The sequence below is a fragment of the Bombina bombina genome, chromosome 7, assembly GCF_027579735.1.
Source record: "Bombina bombina isolate aBomBom1 chromosome 7, aBomBom1.pri, whole genome shotgun sequence".
In the NCBI taxonomy this organism is placed as follows: Eukaryota; Metazoa; Chordata; class Amphibia; order Anura; family Bombinatoridae; genus Bombina; species Bombina bombina.
The window spans coordinates 185,895,530-185,920,726 of record NC_069505.1 but is presented as its reverse complement, the minus strand read 5'-3'; the positions used below and the strand labels follow the sequence as shown (position 1 = coordinate 185,920,726).

The window sequence follows — 25,197 nt, the reverse complement described above, 5'->3', positions numbered from 1 at the left end:
TATTGTGCCTGCTCTTATAGGGAGTACTGAGCCTGTGTGTGTATATACATTATACAGTAGTACTGAGTATGTACTGAGCAGTATTGTGCCTGATCTTATAGGGAGTACTGAGCCTGTGTGTGTATATAGAGTAGTTCTTAGTATGTAGTGAGCGGTATTGTGCCTGATCTTATAGTGAGTGCTGAGCCTGTGTGTGTGTGTATATACAGTAGTACTGAGTATGTAGTGAGCAGTATTGTGCCTGATCTTATAGGGAGTGCTGAGCCTGTGTGTATATATACAGTAGTACTGAGTATTGTGCCTGATCGTATAGGGAGTGCTGAGCCTGTGTGTGTGTATATATAGAGTAGTACTGAGTAGTGAGTAGTATTGTACCTGATCTTATAGGAAGTACTGAGCCTGTGTGTGTATATACAGTAGTACTGAGTATGTAGTGAGTAGTATTGTACCTGCTCTTATAGGGAGTACTGAGCCTGTATGTGTAACTGTATATACAGTAGTACTGAGTATGTAGTGAGTAGTATTGTACCTGCTCTTATAGGGAGTACTGAGCCTGTGTGTGTATATACAGTAGTACTGAGTATGTAGTGAGCGGTATTGTACCTGCTCTTATAGGGAGTGCTGGGTCTGTCTGTGTGTATATACATTATACAGTAGTACTGAGTATGTACTGAGCAGTATTGTGCCTGATCTTATAGGGAGTACTGAGCCTGTGTGTGTGTATATAGAGTAGTACTTAGTATGTAGTGAGCGGTATTGTGCCTGATCTTATAGTGAGTGCTGAGCCTGTGTGTGTATATACAGTAGTACTGAGCAGTATTGTGCCTGATATTATAGGGAGTACTGAGCCTGTGTGTGTATATAGAGTAGTACTTAGTATGTAGTGAGCGGTATTGTGCCTGATCTTATAGTGAGTGCTGAGCCTGTGTGTGTATATACAGTAGTACTGAGTATGTAGTGAGCAGTATTGTGCCTGATCTTATAGGGAGTGCTGAGCCTGTGTGTGTATATACAGTAGTACTGAGTATGTAGTGAGTAGTATTGTACCTGCTCTTATAGGGAGTACTGAGCCTGTGTGTGTTTATACAGTAGTACTGAGTATGTAGTGAGTAGTATTGTACCTGCTGTTATAGGGAGTACTGAGCCTGTGTGTGTATATACAGTAGTACCGAGTATGTAGTGAGCGGTATTGTACCTGCTCTTATAGGGAGTGCTGAGTCTCTCTGTGTGTATATACATTATACAGTAGTACTGAGTATGTACTGAGCAGTATTGTGCCTGATCTTATAGGGAGTACTGAGCCTGTGTGTGTGTGTGTGTGTGTGTGTGTGTGTGTATATATAGAGTAGTACGGAGTATGTAGTGAGCAGTATTGTGCCTGATCGTATAGGGAGTACTGAGCCTGTGTGTGTTTATACAGTAGTACTGAGTATGTAGTGAGTAGTATTGTACCTGCTCTTATAGGGAGTACTGAGCCTGTGTGTGTATATACAGTAGTACCGAGTATGTAGTGAGCGGTATTGTACCTGCTCTTATAGGGAGTGCTGAGTCTCTCTGTGTGTATATACATTATACAGTAGTACTGAGTATGCACTGAGCAGTATTGTGCCTGATCTTATAGGGAGTACTGAGCCTGTGTGTGTATATACAGTAGTACTGAGTATGTAGTGAGCGGTATTGTGCCTGATCTTATAGGGAGTGCTGAGCCTGTGTGTGTATATACAGTAGTACTGAGTATGTAGTGAGCAGTATTGTGCCTGATCTTATAGGGAGTACTGAGCCTGTGTGTGTATATACAGTAGTACTGAGCGGTATTGTGCCTGCTCTTATAGGGAGTACTGAGCCTGTGTGTGTATATACAGTAGTACTGAGTATGTTGTGAGACGTATTGTGCCTTCTCTTATAGGGAGTGCTGAGCCTTTGTGTTTATATAGTAGTACTGAGTATGCAGTGAGCGGTATTGTGCATGATCTTATAGCGAGTACTGAGCCTGTGTGTGTATATATACAGTAGTACTGAGTATGTAGTGAGCAGTATTGTGCCTGATCTTATAGTGAGTACTGAGCCTGTGTGTGTGTATATATACAGTAGTACTGAGTATGTAGTGAGCAGTATTGTTCTTGATCTTATAGGGAGTGCTGAGCCTGTGTGTGTATATACAGTAGTACTGAGTATGTAGTGAGCAGTATTATGCCTGATCTTATAGGGAGTACTGAGCCTGTGTGTGTATATACAGTAGTACTGAGTATGTAGTGAGCAGTATTGTGCCTGATCTTATAGTGAGTACTGAGCCTGTGTGTGTATATACAGTAGTACTGAGTATGTAGTGAGCAGTATTATGCCTGATCTTATAGGGAGTACTGAGCCTGTGTGTGTATATACAGTAGTACTGAGTATGTAGTGAGCAGTATTGTGCCTGATCTTATAGTGAGTACTGAGCCTGTGTGTGTATATACAGTAGTACTGAGTATGTAGTGAGCAGTATTGTGCCTGATCTTATAGGGAGTACTGAGCCTGTGTGTGTATATACAGTAGTACTGAGTATGTAGTGAGCAGTATTGTGCCTGATCTTATAGGGAGTACTGAGCCTGTGTTTGTATATACAGTAGTACTGAGTATGTAGTGAGCAGTATTGTGCCTGATCCTATAGTGAGTACTGAGCCTGTGTGTGTATATACAGTAGTACTGAGTATGTAGTGAGCAGTATTGTGCCTGATCTTATAGTGAGTACTGAGCCTGTGTGTGTGTATATATACAGTAGTACTGAGTATGTAGTGAGCAGTATTGTGCTTGATCTTATAGGGAGTGCTGAGCCTGTGTGAGTATATAGTAGTACTGAGCAGTATTGTGCATGCTGAAATACACTCTGCTGCTTGAAAAAGAATATGTACCTGGTAATGAGAGTTTAAAGTGGTAAAATATCACATGCAACATGATTTAACTGTAACAATCAGTATGGGGGTTGATTCATGTATGTGAACAATATAAGTGTTTGTATCCAGAGGAACAAAAAGGGGAGTCATATTTGGGGGTGTAAAAGTCCTGTTCTCAGAACAGAATTTCTCTAGGCAGTAGCTTTATGGGAGCTCCGCGTATAGGATGTTTCAAATATTAAAACTTTGTATCTTGTAAAATACAATGTACTGGCTACAAATGATCACTGTTTGCAACAATGTACCTATCCATGTGACAAGTTCCAGCCAATGTGCTGTCAAGGTAAAAGTGTATAGACAGAACAGGGTGAATATACCCCTAGATAAAACTCTGTAATATGACATTAGAGAGGCCTTTTGTTATAGTTATGAGTAGGTGGCTGTAACTGTGTTGGTTCCTGTGTCCCAGTAAGTGTGTGTCATGTATCCTCTGTATATATGTATTTATTTATGTGTATGGTCGTGTGGCATCTGATGTAAACTTTGTGTGCATTGTTTTATAATTATTTTGTGGGCTGCAGAGCACAGGAATACTTAAAGGGATAGAAAGGTCAACACTGAAAAGTGCATGTGCGTATTTTCAATATGAAATAGAATCATGTTTGCAATATACTTCCATTGGCAAAAATGCTTCTACTAAAATGTATTAATGTTTTTCTATGGCATATGCACATATCCTGTGAGGGCCGTGCACCAGTTTTTAAGCACTACACCTTCTCAGAGAGTCAGTGGTGGGGCTTGTATGACACAAATGACATCTTCACTGGCAGAATTCTCACTATCTTCAGCTCTCTGAGCTTGTTTACTGGTGCATGGGCCCTCACAGCATATGTGGGTATGCTGCAGAAAAACAGTAATAACTTTTGCTAGAAATATTTTTGGTAATGGACGTATATTGCAAAAATGCTTTTATTTCATATTGAAATGCTCTCATGCGCGTTTCGATTTTGATCATTCTATCCCTTTAACATAAGAGCTGTAAAGTGATAATGTGATAACTTCTTGGGCAGTTCTTTTGTCTGACTTCATTCTGTCAGACCTTGTGACATTTCTCCTGTCATTATTTAAATTGTTTATTAACTAATTCAACTAACAGCTCCCTGAATTCCCCTATTCACAGCAATTATTAAAGGGACACTCAAGTTAAATCAAATTTTCATGATTTAGATACAGCGTGTAATTTTAAGCAACTTTCCAATTTACTTCCATTAAAAAAAATGTGCACAGTCTTTTATATTTACAATTTTTGAGTCACCAGATCCTACTGGGCATGTGCAAGAATTCACAGACTATACGTATATTAATTTGTGATTGGCTGATTGCTATCACATGGTACAAGGGGAGTGGAAATATACATAACTTTCAAATTTGTTATAAAAAAATCTACTACTCATTTGAAGTTCAGACTAAGTGCTATTGCATTGTCTTGTTATCTTGCATTTGTTGATTATGCAAATCTAATGTGTTGACTGGTCCTGCATTTCTGCCATACAGAAAATGCTTTTCCCCAACGCACTAAATCGGTTTCTTAAAAATTCTACTTTGTTTTGCTACCTTTACATCAGCTTTCCAGAGTGAAAGATTTTTTTTTTTTAATTTAATTATTTTTTTTACATATTGTTTTGTGACATCCTCCTATTCTGTGTACTACAAAGGAGTCTTGCAAACATTTAGGTTTATATTTCAGTTATAAAGAACAATTTATAGAGACACAAATGCACAATCTTAAAGGCAAAAACAAAATGACCCTGTTATTTAAATGAGGTTGTTTAGAACTGACCACTTGGGCTCGATTTATCAAGCCCTTTGCCTCACTACGACAAGTGAACCTGCAGTCAGTATTTATCAAGCAACGGTCATCAGACTGCTGCTTCTTGCCACCGGGGAGATGGACAGCTCCTGCCCGTGTGTGATTGGATGTGCGCGGGCAGGGGGCAGCATTGCAAGTGAACCCAAAATAGTGCTTGCGTGCAAAGGAAAATTCCGCCAGCGGATTTCTGCCTGCCAGAGGCAAGCTGGGGTGAATATGTACGTCCCTGTCTGCCCCAGCTTGATATATCGAGCCCTTAAAGGTACAGTCTACTCTAGAATTTTTATAATAGCCAATCCCTTTATTACCCATTCCCCAGTTTTACATAACAAATACTGTTATATTAAAGGGACAGTAAACACCAGAATTTTTGTTGTTTAAAAAGGTAGATAATCTCTTTATTACCCAGTCCCCCCATAACCAACACAGTTAATATACTATTTACCTCTGTGATTACCTTGTATCTAAGCCTCTGCAAACTGCCCCCTTATTTCAGTTCTTTTGACTGACTTGCAGTTTTACCCAATCATTGCTGACTTCTAGGAGCTTCATGTACCTGAGCTCAATGTTATCTATATGAAACACATGAACTAACACCCTCTAGTGGTGAAAAAAGTCAAAATGCTTTCAGATTAGAGGCAGCCTTCAAGGTCTAAGAAATTAGCATATGAACCTCCTAGGTTTAGCTTTCAACTAAGAATACCAAGAGAACAAAGCAAAATTGGTGATAAAAGTAAATTGGAAAGTTGTTTAAAATTACATGCCCTATTTAAATCATGAGGGGTTTTTTTGTTTTGTTTTTTTTAACTTGACTGTCCCTTTAATACATGTTTTACCTCTGTGATTACCTTGTATCTAAGCCTCTGTAGACTGCCACCTTATCTCAGTGCTATTTACAGACTTGTATTTTAGCCAATCAGTGCTGACACATAAATAACTCCACGGGAGTGAGCACAATGTTATCTATATGGCACACCTGAACTTGTGCTGTTTAGCTGTGCAAAACGGTCAAAATGCACTGAGACAAGAGGCGGCCTTCAAGAGCTTAGAAATTAGGATACCAAGCAGATTTGATGATAAAAGTACATTGGAAAATTGTTCAACATTGCACGCCCTGTCTTAACCATGAAAGTTTAATTTTGACTAGACTGTCCCTTTAAGTTTAAAAAAAATAATAATAATAAAAAAAAACTTTAGTTTGTTACAAAATGGATGTCTGCCAGATCAGTGCATTGCTGTTAAAATGATAAAAAAAAAAAAAACCAGCACCGACCTGTAGGTGCAGTCAGTGAAGACATTTTTTTTTCTCATTAAATCCCTGAAGATTGAATAATGAAACCTCCTGGGTATTAATGTTGTCACTTTGTCTGCAAACACCAAGTTATAAGCTTTGTATTTTATTTTTTTATCATGCCTCTAAATTCCTGTCAGGCACCCGTGTGTCTTTGTTATTCACCTTAAAGGGACACTGAACCCAATTTTTTTTCCTTTCATGATTCAGAGCATGCAATTTTAAGCAACTTTCTAATTTACTCCTATTATATTTTTTTCATTCTCTTGCTATCTTTATTTGAAAAGCAAGAATGTAAGTTTAGAAGCCGGCCCATTTTTGGTTGACAACCGGGGTTGTTCTTGCTGATTGGTGGCTAAATGCATCCACCATTAAACAAGTGCTGTCCAGGGTTCTGAATCAAAAATTGTCTGGCTCCTTAGCCTAGATGCCTTCTTTTTCAAATAAAGATAGTAAGAGAGAGAAGAAAAATTGATAATAGGAGTAAATTAGAAAGTTGCTTAAAATTGCATGCTCTATCTAAATCATGGAAGAAAAGATTTGGGTTTAGTGTCCCTTTAACCCTCCTGTGTACAGTGTAAAATTGCAGTGTTTCTCAGGTCTGTAAACACCAGCAGACACACCTAAAGAGACGTTGTAGTGGAAAAACTTCTCGTTGTAATGTGTTAGCATTGCAGGGTCGCTAGTGGTAAAATTATATAGCAAATTAGAGATGTCATTTTTCTACTATGAATGAAAGATGCTTAGTTTTGTATTAAAACTTGCAGAAAGTTCATGTTTGTGTACAACTGATACCTATGTATCTGTTTCTCATTGGCTTATAAGGACACCCCCTACATAAAAACAGAAGTTGGTTTATTCCACACATGAACATCCGATTCTTCAAAGAAAATATTTCATTTTTTATTTTTTAAAAAAAACTAGAACAAAGAAAACATGAGACACAGTCTGTATTGTCATTTGTTAGACTATAAAATACTTAGGAAAATCTCCCTTTCTGCAGTTATGTGTTTGTTCTCACGTTTATTGCTGTTCTATAAAATGACTCAGGTGAGTTTAAGGGAAGGGAAAACTGTCGCTGATGTTTTTATTTTTTTGATAGTAATAAACCTGTTTGAAAAAATATCTGCAGAGTTTACCAATTAAGTGAAATAGAAGTTACTAAATATTAACCCCTTAAGGACCAGAGCACTTTTCCATTTTCTGACCGTTTGGGACCAGGGCTATTTTTACATTTCTGCGGTGTTTGTGTTTAGCTGTAATTTTCCTCTTACTCATTTACTGTACCCACACATATTATATACAGTTTTTCTCGCCATTAAATGGACTTTCTAAATATACCATTATTTTCATCATATCTTATAACTTACTATAAAAAAATATAAAATATGGGGAAAAAATGGGGGGAAAAAACACTTTTTCTAACTTTGACCCCCAAAATCTGTTACACATCTACAACCACCAAAAAACACCCATGCGAAATAGTTTCTAAATTTTGTCCTGAGTTTAGAAATACCCAATGTTTACGTGTTCTTTGCATTTTTTGCAAGTTATAGGGCAATAAATACAAATTTAAAAAATAGTTCACTTTTTCACAAACTTTAGGTTTCCCACTGAAATTATTTACTAACAGCTTGTGTAATTATGGCACACATGGTTGTAAATTCTTTTCTCTGGGATCCCCTTTGTTCAGAAATAGCAGACATTTATGGCTTTGGCATTACTTTTTGGTAATTAGAAAGCCGCTAAACGCCGCTGTGCACAACACATGTATTATGCCTAGCAGTGAAGGGGTTAATTATGGAGCTTGTAGGGTGAATTTTAGCTTTAGTCTAGTGTAGTAGACAACACAAAGTATTGATCTAGGCCCATTTTGATATATTTCATGCCACCATTTTACCGCCAAATTCGATCAAATAAAAAAAATCGTTCACTTTTTCACAAACTTTAGGTTTCTCACTGACATTATTTACAAACAGCTTGTGCAATTATGGCACAAATGGTTGTAAATGCTTCTCTGGGATCCCCTTTTTCAGAAATAGCAGACATATATGGCTTTGGTGTTGCTTTTTGGTAATTAGAAGGCCGCTAAATGCCGCTGCGCACCACACTTGTATTATGCCCAGCAGTGAAGGGGTTAATTAGGGAGCTTGTAGGGTTAATTTTAGCTGTAGTGTAGTAGACAACCCAAAGTATTGATCTAGGCCCATTTTGGTATATTTCATGCCACCATTTCACCGCCAAATGCGCTAAAAAAATAAAATAAAAAAAAAGTTACATTATTCACAATTTTAGGTTTCTCACTGAAATTATTTACAAACAGCTTGTGCAATTATGTCACAAATAGAAGCTTCTCTGGGACCCCCTTTTTTCAGAAATAGCAGACTTATATGGCTTTGGCGTTGTTTTTTGGTAATTAGAAGGCCGCTAAATGCCGCTGCGCACCACACTTGTATTATGCCCAGCAGTGAAGGGGTTAATTAGGGAGCTTGTAGTGAGCCTGCAGGGTTAATTTTAGCTTTAGAGTAGAGATCAGCCTCCCCCTGATTCCTCCTAAACAGCTCTCTTCCCTCCCCCACCCCACAATTGTCCCTGCCATCATAAGTACTGGCAGAAAGTCTGCCAGTACTTAAATAAAAGGTGTGTTTTGTTTTTTTTTTGTGGTTTTTTTTTAAAAGAAAACATATTCTGCTGTGTAGGATCCCCCCTTAGGCCCCAACCTTCCTGTTTCCTCCTCCCCCCCAAAACAGCTCTCTAACCCTCCCCCTCTAACTTATAGTGCGCCATCTTAGGTACTGGCAGTTTGCCATAAAATGCTGTATGTTTTTTTTTATTTTTACATATTTTTCTGTAGTGTAGCTGCCCCCCCTCAATAATCAACCCCCCACTCCCTCCCAGATCCCTTAGATAAATGTTCCCCCCTCCTCTCTCCCACTTTATCGTACAACAATTGTGCCATAGTGTAGCGTTCCCGCCCCCTCTGTCGCACAACCTCCATCGATGGCCGCCAACCCGCCTCCCTGCAACGTCTCCCACCCACCAACAATCGTGACTATCGAGGCATCACTGCAATAACATGAAAGTGTCTGGAAGCGATCAGATCGCTTCCACCGCTTGAACACTAACGACGTACAGGGTACGTCGTTGGTCATTAATGACCGTTTTTTGTACCACGTACCCTGTAGTCGTTGGTCCTTAAGGGGTTAAAGAGGCATTAAAGGGATAGTAAAGCCAATTTTATTTCATGATTCGGATAGAGCATGCAATTTTAAGCAACTTTCTAATTTACTACTATTAATTGTTTTCTTCGTTCTCTTGGTATCTTTATTTGAAAAGGCAGGAATAAAAGCTTTGGAGCCGGCCTATTTTTTGGTTAAGTACCCTGGATAGGGCTTGCTGATTGGTGCCTGCATTTAGCCATCCAATCAGCAAGCGCAACCTAGGTTCTCAACCTAAAATAGGCCGGCTCCAAAGCTTTTATTCCTGCTTTTTCAAATAAAGATTGCAAGAGGGCAAAGAAAAAATGATAATAGAAGTAAATTAGAGCAGCAATTTTAAGCAGGTTTCTATCTGAATCCTGAAAGAAAAAAAATTGTGTTTAGTATCCCTTTAAGCACTAAACGGATTTCAAGCACCTCCCTGGGTTGGAACTTGGGTTACACTGCAGGTATCTGAAGGAGAATTACAAATCGGCACTGGATTGCAGCCAAAGGTACATTTTAATCTGGCAGCACCCTTGACTAGAGGGCAGCGGGGCAGCCGCAATACTATGCATATAACATGTATTTATGTGTTTAATGTCCCTTTAAATACAAGCAAAACACTTTCTTTCACATCTACACAATTTCCTTATAGCCAAGAACTTGCTAAAATTTCCGGCTTGGTTGCTAACCTGTCGGCACATACATCTGGGTACCCTGCTACCTGAGAAATGGGATATTTGAGCCTGATTAAAAAAAAAAAAAGTTTGGGGCTCAGCGAGCGTTACGCTTACTGCAGCGCAAGTGCGGTATGTTTTTTTTGTTATGTAATAATATCTAATAACAGAAGGACCTGTGAGGCTAGAGAGGCTGAAGACGCTCGAGGGAGCCTAATAAAAAAAAACATACCGCACTTGCGCTGCAGTAAGCGCAACACTCGTAATCAAGGCGTATGTGAAGTACAATAAATGAACTAAAAGTCCCAATAGTCCAAATCCTAAAAAGTAGTGTGACTCCTTGACTGTGAAATCCAAAAGTTAATCCTGGAAGACTCCCAAAGATCTCCTGAAAACGGTGTAAAATAATGTGTCCAAAAAGCATAAAAAGTTTTAAAGGGACACTGAACCCAATTTTTTTATTTTGTAATTCAGAAAGAGCATGCAATTTTAAGCAACTTTCTAATTTACTTCTATTATCAAATTTTCTTCATTCTCTTGCTATCTTTATTTGAAAAAGAAGGCATCTAAGTATTTTTTTTTTGGTTCAGATATGGACAGCACTTTTTTATTGGTGGATGAAGTTACCAAAAATGGTCCGGCATCTAAACTTACATCCTTGCATTTCAAATAAAGATACCAAGAGAATTAAGAAAATTTGATAATAGGCATATATTAGAAAGTTGCTTAAAATTTCATGCTCTATCTGAATCACAAAAGAAAATATTTTGGGTTCAGTGTCCTTTTAAGAATTAAAAGTCCCAAAAAATAAATAAATATCTATACTATAATTGTGTTTGTAATGTCCGTCGCTGTCGGCAGTTGCGCACACATCCTCAATGGAATGTAGGCACCGTGAGGTGGTGCCACCTTGCCATTTTCAGAATCTACCAGGATGCACCGAAGGCAAACGGAGCATTACAAAAAAAAAAAAAAAACACCGCCCGCACGAAGTATAACAAAAAATAAACGACCTCCCACACAAAGTATTGACACATACACCGCAAACCCACACATCACAAAATAATAAAGCAATTAAATCCCTTATCCGTCAACCACTCACATCGCAATAAACCTAATTACCGTATTAACCCCTAAACCACAAACCCCCACATCTCAATAAACCTAATTAACCCCTTAAACCGCCAACACCCACAATGCAAATAACTAAACTACTGAGCCCCTAAATTAACACAAATTAACTAAACTAAAAAATACTAGTTACAAAAAAAAAAGCTAAGATTACAGAAAATAAAAAAACAAATTACCAAAGTTTACACAATTAAACCTAATCCCTATGAAAATAAAAAAGCCCCTCAAAATAAAAACACCCCCTACTCTAAGAATAAACTACCAGTAGCCCTTTAAAGGGCTTTTTGCAGGGCATTGCCCCAAGATAAACTGCTCTTTTACATTAAAAATACACAAAGTCCCCCCTAACAGTAACCCCCCCCCCCCCCAAATAAAAGAACCTAACACAAAAAAATCTAAACTACCCATTGCTGCGTAAATGGCAGGGTGGTTATGTCACTACAATAGACTGCCCTCTGGGCAGGCTTTCCCACATGTATATAATCTATCAATCACATGAGGCATCTATGTGCAGCCACAAATCAACAGCTACTGAGCATATCTAGATATGCTTTCCAGCCAAGTATATCAAGAGAATTAAACATTACATAATAGAGGTAAATTAGAAAGTTGTTTAAAATTGCCTGCTCTTTCTAAATCATGAAATAAAAAAAATGTGGGTTCCATGTCCCTTTAAAGGGACAGTCAATACCAGATTTTTTTGTTGTTTAAAAACATAGATAATCCCTTTATTACCCATTCCCTAGTTTTGCACAACCAACACTGTTATAATAATACACTTTTACCTCTGATTACCTTGTATCTAAGCCTCTGCAGACTGTACCCTTATTTCAGTTCTTTTGACAGACTTGCATTTTAGCCAATCAGTGCTGACTCCTCGGTAAATCCACGTGCATGAGCTCAATGTTCTCTGTATGAAACACATGAACTAACGCCCTCTAGTTTTATTAGATTATGAGATTATTGAATCTCATTTTTAAGAGACTAAGATCTCCATCAGAAACTTTCATTCAAGTGGATTATTTTTATACCCACAAGGACTGAACTCACTATAAAGGCTGTGACACACTGCAAGCGGAGCGGTGCGCAGCGTGTAGATGCAGCTGTGCGCGCTCAGTGTGTCCTGCCTTTTCATCTCTGAGCACTCTGCTGCGTCAGGTCGCGTAGCTGAGCGCTCAGCGATGAAATAATTGAACTTTAGAAGCGATGCGACGCGGTGCGAAGCAGCTGTATCGCCTCGCGCCGCATCGCTTGCAGTGTGTCTCAGCCTTTATGCTTTTAATGTTTATTATTTAATACGTATCTATTGCTACTTTGTTCTGATAGAGCATGACATTTTTAAGCAACTTTCTAATTTACTCCTATTATCAAATTTTCTTCATTCTCTTGCTATCTTTATTTGAAATGCAAGAATGTAAGTTTAGATGCTGGCCCATTTTTGGTGAACAACCTGGGTTGTTCTTGCTGATTGGTGGATAAATTCATCCACCAATAAAAAAGTGCTGTCCAGAGTTCTAAACCAAAAAAGATGCTTAAATGCCTTCTTTTTCAAATAAAGATAGCAAGAGAATGAAGAAAAATTGATAATAGGAGTAAATTAGAAAGTTGCTTAAAATTGCATGCTCTGTCTGAAAGAAAAAAAAATTGGGTTCAGTGTCCCTTTAATCCTTTATAGCGTCCATCAATACAAAATAAGATTGTTACATTTTAATTGTGTTAGATTTTAACATATACTGTTTAGGAACGTTATTTGTATTTTTAACCACGATATCCTTTTTAATTGTGATGCCGGCATCGATCATAACCATTAACTGGGTTATTTAATATTTTCATTTGTAATTCATTGTTTCCTTTTTTTGCTATTAGTCTTTGTAATAAATCAGGTTACATTATTTAAATACATATATATCGACTCCATTGTTCATTTATACATAAGTATATTTTAGTCTTTAATTTTTGATTATTAGTCATTGTACTTTTATATATATTTTTTTGCACAGATTATGTTTACACAGGCTAATGTTTTAGCCACTCATTTATTAGTCACTATTTAAACTATACATATCCCTCTCTGATTTCATTAGCGCTTCCTATTTGTTTTGGTTTCCCAGTCATTCTTTGCCTTTCGTCACGTTCGGAGAGTCCTGAAAAAGGTTATCTGCCCTTCGAGATAGGACTGGAGTTTTAAGTACTCATGTCAACCTCTCAGTGAGAGTATTGATGAAAGTTTAGAGTCTGGGGATGCAGGGAAAATTTTTCTGCAAAACCATCCAGACTACTGCTAACAGCTCCTAAGCAATCAGTGTTGACGAGTTTCACTGCTTGCTTTCTCTCACTCAAGTCCATGTCAAGAGCGCTGCTATAAGAATGTCACACTTGAGAGGCTGTGTTCTGTTTCACAGGATGGATTCTGGACATAAGATCGTTTAAATTTTTACACATAAAACGCTATAACAGGGTCACAGTGTGGCTAATTTATACCTTGATAGGATCCAGGGTTAATATCCTCTGAAGGGGGTTTATTGAACAGTGGGATTAATTAATCAGTGTATTAATTCTTTACATGGAGGACTCTGACATAATCATACCTGTTTATATTGTGAGGAGGCCGTGGTTTTCCCGCCCACTCAATTATGTTTCACATGACTTAACACAGTTATAAAGTCTAAGGGAGATAAGGCTGCTAAGGCTCTTAGTCCCTCTAAGCCGTCTACCTCTCAGGATTCGGCGTCCCATGAGATTACTACCCTTGCTACATTATCCACTCCACATGCAGTTCCCCGTAGCACATCTAATCTTCCATCCGGAGGGGGCATTCTTCCTGCGGACTTTGCTGCGCAGTTACAAATGGCGGTGTCTGCGGCCCTCAGTGCATTACCTCACTCTAACAAACGCAAGTGAAAGGTTAAACATAGCTTTCCTGACTTAGTCCTCTAAATATTTATCAGATTTAGCTATTATGTCCCAGTTATCCGATGATGACTTAACCTCTGTAGCTTAAGAGGGTGAACTTTCTGGGTTGGATTCCTTAGCGTCTAAGCCTCTTGCTGCGGAGAGAATTAAAGCTCTGAGAATTGCTAATTCTTTTTATTTGTGATGCCTAAATGCAAAGGCCTCTGGCTTTGCTGTCCTAGCTCGCTGGGCACTCTGGTTGAAGTCTTGGTCTGCAGATATGACTTCTAAGCCCAGACTCCTTTCTCTTCCCTTCAAGGGAAAGATTTTATTTGGTCCAGGCCTGGACTCCATTATTTCTACGGTTACCGGAGGCAAGGGTGCCTTCCTACCGCAAGATAAGATGAACAAGTCTAAGGGACGGCAATCTTCTAATTTTTGTTCTAACAAATCCCAACAACAACAATCCTCCTCCAAGCCCAAGCAACCCAAGAGTACTTGGAAGCCGGCTCAGTCCTGGAATAAATCCAAGCAGAATAAGAAGCCTGACGAAAACAAATTGTCATGAAGGGGTGGTCCCCGAACTGGGATCGGATTGTGTAGGGGGCAGACTGTCTCTATTTTCAGACGCCTGGTTGAAGGACGTACAGGATCCATGGGTCCTGGAGGTGGTATCTCAGGGATACGAGATAGACTTCAAATTTCATCCGCCAAGGGGAAAATTCCTTCTCTCGAATCTGTCTACCAGACCAGAAAAGAGGGATACCTTTCTAGGGTGCATTCGGAATCTATCCCCCTTAGGAGTTGTTGTCCCGGTGCCTATTGAAGAAAGAGGTTTGGGGTTTTATTCAAACCTTTTCGTGGTTCCCAAAGAAGGAGGGAACTTTCTGCCCAATTCTGTACCTAAAGTGCTTAAAAAAAATTCTCAGTGTCCCTTCCTTCAAGATGGAGACGATAAGGTCCATCCTTCCTTTAATTCAGGAAGGCCAGTTTATGAACACTAAAGATCTGAAGGACGTTACCTTCATGTTCCAATCCACAGGGAACACTTTCAGTTCCTGAGGTTTGCATTCCTGGACCAGTTCATTGCCCTTCCGTTTGGCCTAGCTCCTGCTCCAAGAATCTTTGCAAAGGTTCTGGGGGCTCTTTTAGCCGTTGCCAGAACTCAGGGTATTGTAGTAGCCCCATACTTGGGCGATATTCTGGTGCAAGCACCATGCTTTCGTCTTGCGGAAGAATTCTCGGATTCCCTTCTCAGTCTTCTTCAATCACATGGATGGAAGATAAACTTGGAAAACAGTTCTCTTATCCCAAGTACCAGGGTGGAATTCCTGGGTACTATAATAGCCATATCCATGAGACATATCCAGAGACATTGCAAGCTAACGTCTGCATGTCTTGCCCTTCCATACCTCCTTGAGTTCCTCTGTGACTCAGTGCATGGAGGTGATTGGTCTCAGGTTCCATCTCAGACCTTTACAACTGTGCATGCTGAGGCAGTGGAACGGCGATCATTCAGATCTGTCTCAACAGATTGTATTAGACAGCCGGTTGAGAGAATCGCTCTCTTGGTGGCTCTGTCCATATTATCTGTCCCGAGGGACATGCTTCTTAAGACCATCCTGGGAGATTTGACTAAGGACGCAAGCCTAACCGGATGGGGAGCTGTTTGGGGTGCCAGGAAGGCCCAGGGGGTTGTGGACTCAGGAGGAGTCCTCCCTCCTGATCAATATTTTGGAACTACGGCAATCTTCAAGGCCTTGAAGACTTGGCCACTTTTGGGTTTGTCCCAGTTTATCAGATTCCAATCAGAAAATGTAACCTTGGTGGCTTACATCAACCATCAGGGGGGGAACAAGAAGTTAATTTGCGATGAAGGAAGTACCTCAGATTCTGGAGTGGGCGGTGGCCCACAGCTGTTCGCTGTCAGCGATCCACATTCCGGGTGTGGACAACTGGGAGGCAGATTTTCTCAGCAGGCAATCCTTCCATCCAGGGAAATGGTCTCTCCATCCCGAGGTGTTTGCAGAGATATGCAGCAAGTGGGGGACGCCGGAGATAGATCTCATGGCGTCCTGTTTCAATACCAAGGTACCCAGGTACAGGTCAAGGGATCCCCAAGCGAATCTAATAGATGCACTAGCAGTGCCCTGGAGGTTCAAACTCATATATTTTTTCCTCCATTACCGCTTCTTCCTCGACTGGTGGCCCGCATCGAGCAGGAGCGAGATCAGTAATCCTGATTGCTCCATCGTGGCCGCGAAAGACGTGGTTCGCTGATCTAGTGGGGATGTCCTCATCTCCTCTGTGGAAGTTACCTTGTCGCAGAGACCGGCTGAAACAAGGTCCATTTGTTCATCAAAATCTAGATTCTCTGAGGCTGACTGTGCTTAGTCTTAGCCAAGAGAGGTTTCTCTGAGAGTGTCATTGATGCTCTTATTAAGTTCTTAAACCAGTTACTCTGCGTATCTAACACAAGGTGTGGAGGACCTACTTAGTCTGGTGTGAAGAGCATGGTTTTTCTTGGCACAGAGTTAAGATTGCCAGGATCTCATCTTTTCTCCAGGATGGGCTGGAGAATGGCCTTTCTGCTAGTTCCCTGAGGGGACAAATTTCAGCCATGTCAGTTTTATTGCACAAGAGACTGGCTGAGCTTCCAGACGTGCAGTCCTTTGTTAAGGCTCTGATTAGGATCAGACCTGTGTTTAGATCTGGGGCTACTCCTTGTTCTTCGGTTTTGCAACAGGTTTCATTTGAGCCTCTGCATTTCGTTGACCTTAAATTGTTATCTTGGAAGGTTCTCTTTTTATTGACTATTGTCTCTGCGCGCAGAGTTTCTAAGATCTCTGCTTTGCAATGTGAGCCCCTTATCTGATTTTTCATGCAGATAAGGCAATTTTACATACTAAATTAGGTTTTCTTCCTAAGGTTGTGTCAGATCGCAACATCAATCAGGAGATTGTGGTTCCTTCCTTGTGTCTTAATCCTTCTTCATCGAAGGAACGCTTACTTCACAATTTGGATGTGGTTCGCGCCTTGAAGTTCTATCTTCAGGCTACTAAGGAGTTTAGACAATCTTCCTCTTTGTTGTCTATTCGGTTCAGAAGGCTACTTCAACTTCCCTATCTTTTTGGTTAAGGAGTGTTATCCGCTTAGCTTACGAGACAGCGGGACATCGTCCTCCAGAGAGGATAACTGCTCATTCCACTAGAGCAGTGGCTTCCTCTTGGGCCTTTAAGAACGAGGCCTCTATGGATCAGATTTGTTAGGCGGTTACCTAGTCGTCCTTCATATTTTTTTCAAAATTTTACAAGTTTAATGTTTTTGCTTTGGCTGAAGCAGCTTTTGGGAGAAAAGTTTTACAGGCTGTGGTGCCCTCAGAATAGGGTCTGCCTCTTCCTTTTTGTTCCCTCCCGTTATTCATTCAGTGTCCTCTGGAGCTTGGGTATAGCTTTCCCAACCGTAAGGAATGAAGCCGTGGACTCTCCCTATCTTAGGAAAGAAAACATCATTTTTGCTTACCAGATAAATTCCTTTCCTTCCAGATAGGGAGAGTCCATGGCCCCGCCCATTTTTTCTTGTCTATGGGCGGTCCCCTATTATTTATTTTATTCTTCTGGCACCATTTATACCCTAATGTTTCTCCTACTTTTTCCTTGTTCCCTCGGCAGAATGACTGGGGTAATGAGGAAATGGGAGGGATATTTAAGCCTCTGGCTGGGGTGTCTTTGCCTCCTCCTGGTGGCCAGGTTGTATTTCCCAACAGTAAGGAATGAAGCCATGGACTCTCGCTATCCGGAAGGAAAGGAATATATCTGGTAAGCATAAATTAAGTTTTTAAACAACTTTCCAATGTACTTCTATCATCAAATTTGCTTCATAGTAACATAGTAGATGAGGTGGAAAAAAGATCGAAGTCCATCGAGTTCAACCTATACAAATCTAAAATACTTACAAAAAGCTCCAGTTAAGCTTAAAGGGCCCAATTTTTTTTCTTTTGTGATTCAGATAGAACATGACATTTTAAGCAACTTTCTAATTTACTCCTATTATCAAATTTTCTTCAATCTCTTCGTATCTTTATTTAAAATGCAAAAATGTAAGTTTAGATGCCGGCCCATTTTTGGTGAACAACCTGGGTTGTTCTTGCTGATTGGTGGATAATTCCATCCACCAATAAAAAAGTGCTGTCTAGAGTGCTAAACTAATAAAAAAAAAAAAAAAAGCTTAGATGCCTTCTTTTTCAAAGAAAGATAGCAAGAGAACAAAGAACAATTGATAATAGGAGTAAATTAGAAAGTTGCTTAAAATTGCATGCTCTATCTGAATCACAAAAGAAAACATTTGGGTTCAGTGTCCCTTTTAAATAATCCCACTAAAAGGTGACCCATTTAATACTAGCAATCATATCCATGAATTTTGTTTCTAGACAGAAATGTATCAAAACAATTTTTAAATGTATCTAGGGTATAGGCATTCACTACCTCATTTGGTAATGATTTCCACAATTTTATTGCTCTTACAGTGAAAAAAACGTTTCTGTTGCAGGAGATTAAATGTCCTTTCCTCCAACCTCAAATTGTGACCTCTTGTCACAAAGTATTTTCTTGGAATAAACAGAGCTTCTGCCATCTCTGTTTATGGGCCTTGAATATATTTATATAAAGTTATCGTGTCACCTCTCAAGCGCCTTTTTTCTAAAGAAAACAGACCCAGTTTGGCTAGCCTCTCCTCATATCTTAAATTCTCCATTCCCCTTATTAGCTTTGTAGCCCTTCTCTGAACTTTTTCTAGTTCTGCAATATCTTTTTTTCTTGTGATCGGTCCCTAGAACTGCACTCCATACTGAAGGTGAGGTCTTACCAGGGTTTAATTTGGTAAAAGAATTATGCTTTCCTCCCTTGAATCAATGCCTCTTTTAATACATGCTAGTATCTTATTAGACTTTGTAGCTGCTGCCCTGCATTGTGCACCCATATTTAGCTTGTTATCAATTACTACTCCCAAATCCCTTGTTACATTTAAATATACGTTGCCTGCTTATTTTTACTTCTAAAATGTATCCCATATTAAATCTCATTTTTCATTTACCTGCCCATACTTCTAATTTTTGCAGATCCCTTTGTAACAAAAGTTCATCCTGCTCTGACCTAATGACCTTACTTAACTTAGTATCATCTGCAAAAAAAGAGATGTCGCTATTTATTTCTTGCTCCAAGTCATTAATAAAAATATTAAAAAGAACAGGGCCCAGTACTGATTCCTGGGGGACTCCACTGATTACATTTGTAAAATCTGAGTATGATTCTTTCACTACTACTCGTTGCTCCCTATCTTGTATCCAGTTATTTATCCATGAGCTAACATTTCCAGCTATTCCCAGTCCCTTAATTTTGTGCATTAAAGGGACAGTCTAGTTTAAATTAAACTTTCATTATTCATATGGGACTTTTAATTTTAATCAACTTTCCAATTTACTTTTATCATCAAATTTGCTTTTTTCTCTTAGTTTAAACTAAACATAGGTAGGCTCATATGCTAATTTCTAAGCCTTTGAGGGCTGCCTCTTATCACATGCTTTTTAAATCTCTTTTCAACACAAAGAGACAGAAAGTACACGTGGGCCATACAGACAACACTGTGTTCAGGCACAGGGGGTTATTTAAGATTTAGCACAAAGCAATGCAAATTTAAGACAATAGATAATAAACAGTCACAGTCATGTGATCATTGGGCTGGAAGAAGGTTCCTAGATACAAGGTAATCACAGAGGTAAAAAGTATATTAATATAAATGTGTTGGTTATGCAAAACTGGGGAGTGGGTAATAGAGGTATTATCTATCTTTTAAAACAATAACAATTCTATGGTAGACTGTCCCTTTAATCTCTCATGTGGCACTGTATCAAATGCCTTTGCAAAATCTAAGTATATCACATCAACTGATTCCCCTTTATCTATATTTTTACCTACTTCCTCATAGAATCTAATTAGATTATTTTGACATGATCTATTTCTCATAAAACCATGCTGATTTGAACTCATGATCTTGTTTACATGAATGTGCTCATCAAATGTGTGCAGGAACTAATTAGCAGCAGCTCCCACTAGTGTAGGATATGTGCATATTCATTTTTAACAAGTGATACTAAGAGAAAGAAACCCATTTGAAAATAGAAGTGAATTTAAGTGTCTTAAAATGACATGCTCTATCTGAATCATGGAAGTTTATTTTGGACTTTCCTATCCCTTTCAACAAGTCACTGAAAACACATTTAAGGGAAACATTTTTTGCAGTACCATGTCCCTTTAATTACAGTAGCAGAGTATTGTTTGGCAGTAGGAGACGGGATTCCCTACTAGAACCACTTACTGGTTTTTATGTCTCTGCAGTTGTGCATAGCTTTGTATATAACCCATTTTAAGCAATGAACTTCAGACAATTAGTATTACTTTCAGAACATGAGCAAATATCTCTCCTTTTCTGCAGGGTCCCTCTAAAGAAATTCACTTCAGTCCGCCGGACAATCGCTGAAGCCAGAGGGGATGTGAAGAATCTGCTTGGAGAACCCCTGAAACATTATAATGGTTTCCCCTTAAATGGGGACCCTACACCAGAGTCCCTGAAGAACTATCTAGACGTAAGTGCCTGCTAGACGTATCTGACCTGCTGCAGCATCAACCGGGGGCTCTAATGCAAAAGTAAAATCATCTGGTTCATTAGATGTTGTTTTGCTCAAATGCTCCGTCCCAATTATAAGGTGATCTCAATCTATCATTTGAAATTATCGGAATGTAAACCGCTGCAGATGAGCCCTTTTCAATGTCCGCACGATAACAATCTGTACATTTCAGCAGTAGCACTTTATTACTTTTGGGTTGTTTATTTAAATAATGCCTGTCCTGTTTATTTTTTAATAGTTAATAACACATTTTGGGCCCAATTACAAGTGGAGCATTATTTAACGCTCGAGCGTGAACTGCGCTAGAAGTAAGCTTTTTGTCCGCATCAGGTTGCGCTCATATTACAAGTTAAAAGTAAAGTGTTATCATTGCACGCTAATCCACCGAGGGTAAAAAGTCGAACTTACAATATTGTGCACGCTATAACGTATTCCCCCATAGAAGTCAATAGAGCAAAAAAAAGTGTGTGTGGGAAAACTAACACCCTAATTGCGCGCAAACCGGATAGCCTATTCGCAAGTGCACTAACTTGACATGAAAATATAAATATTTCACATTCCAATGTTCTTCATATAGAAGAAAATGTTCTAAAAATACATATTTATATATATATATATATATATATATATATATATATATATATATATATATAATATATATATGATAGTGTCACATTGGCAGCACTCCCAAGATGTGTATATAAACGTTTTGTAAGGTGTGCTAAACCAAACTTTGTATATGTACTGTGTGTGTATGTATGTGTGTGTGTATGTATATATATATATATATATATATATATATATATATATATATATATATATATATATATTAAAAAACAACCAGATTCGAGCAACGCGTTCTGCCTTACCCTCTTCCTGTATTCACAGCACTATGGAGCGTGGGATGACGTCACATGCCGAAATATGGACTCGCCAACTAGAACACAGCGCTCTCGTCCCAAGCGCTGTAGAGATACACAGAGTTCAAAAGAAAGATGTTCTGGATATCATGTGTTTCCATAAAAACGCTTCTTTATTAGGCAATCCACAATAAGAACATGAGTATGCACAGTCAGTACATAAATAGCAACCTCTGTAGCAAACAGGCAAGGAGACTGCTGGGTTAGACTGCAGCAGACATGTTTCGTGCCTTCAGGCACTTGTTCACTGCTCACAGGTTAACCCAATCATCTCACCTTAAAAAGGCATTTCTCTTAAAGATACATACATTAACATAGTCTCCTTAATAGCCTTAAAGGGACACTCAGGTTTTATTAAATTTTGATGATTCAGATACAGCGTGTAATTTTAAACAACTTTCCAATTTACTTCCATTAAAAAAAATGTGCAGTCTTTTATATTTACACTTTTTTTTTTGAGTCACCAGCTCTTACTGAGCATGTGCAAGAACTCAGACTATACGTATATGCATTTGTGATTGGCTGATTGCTATCACATGGTACAGGGGGAGTGGAAATATACATAACTTTAAAATGTGTTAGAAAAGAATCTACTACTCATTTAAAATTCAGAGTAAATGCTATTGTATTGTCTTGTTATCTTGCATTTGTTGATTATGCTAATCTGCTGTGTTTACTGGTCCTTTAAGTGAATACAATCTGGCTGGCTGACCTTCACTTAGCTATAAAAGTGCTGTACATTAGATCCAATTATGTAAACTTGATTTATCACATAACTTTTCATATCTAGCACTCTTATAAGTGTAGTTACAATTGTTAGAACCCCAAGTTGGAGGTAAAAATGCAGTTCAGACACATAAGTCAATATCTCTTCTGAAATTTAGACCCTGGGGGATAGTTGTGTTTAGGGTAAAAATCCAAAATATTTCCCTTGTATTTAGTTTAGTTTCTCTATCCCCACCTCTTTTTCACAGTGGTATGTGGTCTATAGCTTGTAAACTTAGTAATTTGGGGGCAGCATTATGTAGTTCCCCAAAATGTCGGGCAATGGGGTGTCGACTCATCATCCTCTATTGATCTAATATGAGCCAAGAACCTGTCCTTTAGGGGTCTCTTAGTTCTCCCTACATACTGCTTAGAGCACCCCCTACAGGTCAATAGGTATATTACAAGAGTTGTGTCACAATTCATGAAAAAGTTGGTATTGTAATTTTTGTGTGTAGCTGTGGAAGTGAAATTATCACCCTCAGAAACATAGCTGCAAGTTTTGCATACTTTTTTCTGCATTTAAAGAAACCCTTTCTTTTTTTGAGCCAGCAGCTATTGGGTTTAATTGAACAATCTGAGGGAGAAATAAAATTACCAATAGATTTCCCTTTCCTTGATATGAATTCGCACCCATTCTGTATAACCTGTTTGAGTCCAGGATCAGTGTATAATATAGGAAGACTCTCTTTTATTATATTACATATTTTGCCATATTCTAGGCTATATGTAGTTATGAACTTAGGTTTCGAATGATCTAATTTCTTTTAATTTTTCATCTTTTTGTCACGATATCTTAACAAATCCTCCCTAGGTAGACAATCTACTTCTTTGCGTGCTTTCTCTAATACTTTTGGTTCATAGCCTCTTTCTTTGAGGCGGTTGGTCAATATTTCGGCCTGTAAGTTGTCACTTCTGTTGTACAATTTCGCTTGGCTCTTATAAATTAACCCTTCGGTATCCCCTGTATAGTGTGTCTAGGGTGGCAAGATTTGTATTCTAGTATGGCGTTCCCTGATGTGGGTTTCCTATGTAGGTCAGTTTCAATGGTGCCATTGTCTTTACCAGTGATCTTAATGTTCAAAAAACAAATAGTGTTTTGATTCTGTTCTCCTATTAATTTGATTCCACTACTATTGTTATTAAGATGGTCACAAAATAGATCAATATTTTGTTCATCACTGTCAATTATGAAAATAGGATCATCTATGAACCAGGCATATAGAATTATATTCTTTTGAAGGGGGTTTCCATCTCCAAAGACGTGGAACCGCTCCCACCATCCCATAAAGAGATTGGTGTAACAGGGCGCAAATTTTGCCCCCATAGCGGTTCCACGTCTTTGGAGGTAGAAACTCCCCTCAAACATGAAGAAGTTATGTGTGAGGAGGTATTCAATGGATGTTAATAAAAATTGTTTTGTTGCACTATCATAGTTACTATGATGTTCCAAAAAATACTCAATGGCCTGAATACCCTTTACATGTGAAATAGAGGTGTAGAGTGATGTTACATCTACAACTAGGAATCGATATGTCGATTTCCATTCAATCTGACTCAATTTAAGCAGGAGTGCATTTGTATCCTGTATGAAACTAGGGAGTGCTTTGACTAGCGGTTGCAGAAAACGGTCTATTAAGTCTGAAAGTGGTTCATTAAGGGAGTTGATCCCTGCAATAATCGGACGTCCAGGGGGGTTAAGTCTGTCCTTGTAGATTTTAGGGAATTAGTGGAATATGGGTGTAACTGGTTGGTCAGGGACAAGTACTTCTTGTATAGATTGATTAATTACATTGTTGTATCTAGCATTATCCACAATATTAGTTAAGATCTTTTTATATTCTATGGTCGGGTTACCTTTTAATTTGGTATATACCTCTGTATCCCTCAGCTGCCTATGGGCTTCAGTGATATATGCTCCCCTGTTTAGTACAACAACATTTCCACCCTTGTCGGATGATCTCACTACAATTCTATTGTCATTTGAAATTTTACTTAGTGCCTCCTTTTCTTTTATTGACAAGTTGTAATTCTGTTTCCTGCCCTTTTCATCTAGTTCCCTAAGCTTTTCCTCTATATTACTTTTTGGAAGGTTTCCACTGAATGTGTTCTTGTATGTACTGGGTAAAAGTTACTTTTTTTCTTAAACCTAGTTAGATCAATATCTTTTTCTGTCACAAGGTGATCCCTTCCTTCATCACTTTCAAGTAGTAAACCCTCCATATCAGTAATGGTACACTGTTCTGAAAAAGTTAAATAGGTATCCTCTTCATCCTTTTGAACTATAGGGTCTGTACTCTGTTCCCCCTCAGCATTAGCGAAGTGTTTACGCAATATCAGTTTTCTTACAAACCTATTAACATCTAGAATTGTATTAAATAGATTAAAGTGCTGAGAGGGAACAAAGCTCAGACCCCTAGATAGAACATTATTCTCTGCATTCGTTAGAGATACATCAGACAGATTAATTACATTGTTGTTAGTTATACATATTTCTTTTTGCGCTGGTTCACTGATCTGGTAGTGTATGTTCTCTGTTCTGTTATCTTGTCTTTCTGCATTTTGTTCTCCTCCTCTCTGTTTGTCCTTCCTTGTTCTCTTTCCCCTTTTTACTCTATGTACTTTTTTCTCCCTGTTGGTAAAGTCTCTCCCCTGGCGTTTTTTGAGACCGCAATTAAGGATCCCTCTAGGGATGATTGTAGTACTGCCGGCTCATTAAGGCTATTAAGGAGAATATGTTAATGTATGTATGGATCTTTAAGAGAAATGCCTATTTAAGGTGAGATGATTGGGTTAACCTGTGAGCAGTGAACAAGTGCCTGAAGGCACGAAACATGTCTGCTGCAGTCTAACCCAGCAGTCTCCTTGCCTGTTTGCTACAGAGGTTGCTATTTAT

General features: G+C 38.8%; 2 protein-coding genes across 2 annotated transcripts in view; one reads left to right on the top strand and one right to left on the bottom strand.

Annotated features, from left to right (window-relative positions):
* LOC128666090 (synaptotagmin-1) overlaps positions 1 to 21,668 on the bottom strand; it is a 192,802-nt gene extending 171,134 nt beyond the window's left edge. The window contains exon 1 of the mRNA XM_053720487.1: positions 21,486 to 21,668. The gene's annotated coding sequence lies outside the window, so the exon portion shown is untranslated. The remainder of the gene's footprint in view (positions 1 to 21,485) is intronic.
* Positions 1 to 25,197, top strand: part of CTSD (cathepsin D) — a 79,773-nt gene that overhangs the window by 3,761 nt on the left and 50,815 nt on the right. The window contains exon 2 of the mRNA XM_053720482.1: positions 20,424 to 20,574. Coding sequence (XP_053576457.1) covers positions 20,424 to 20,574 — 151 coding nt within the window. The remainder of the gene's footprint in view (positions 1 to 20,423; positions 20,575 to 25,197) is intronic.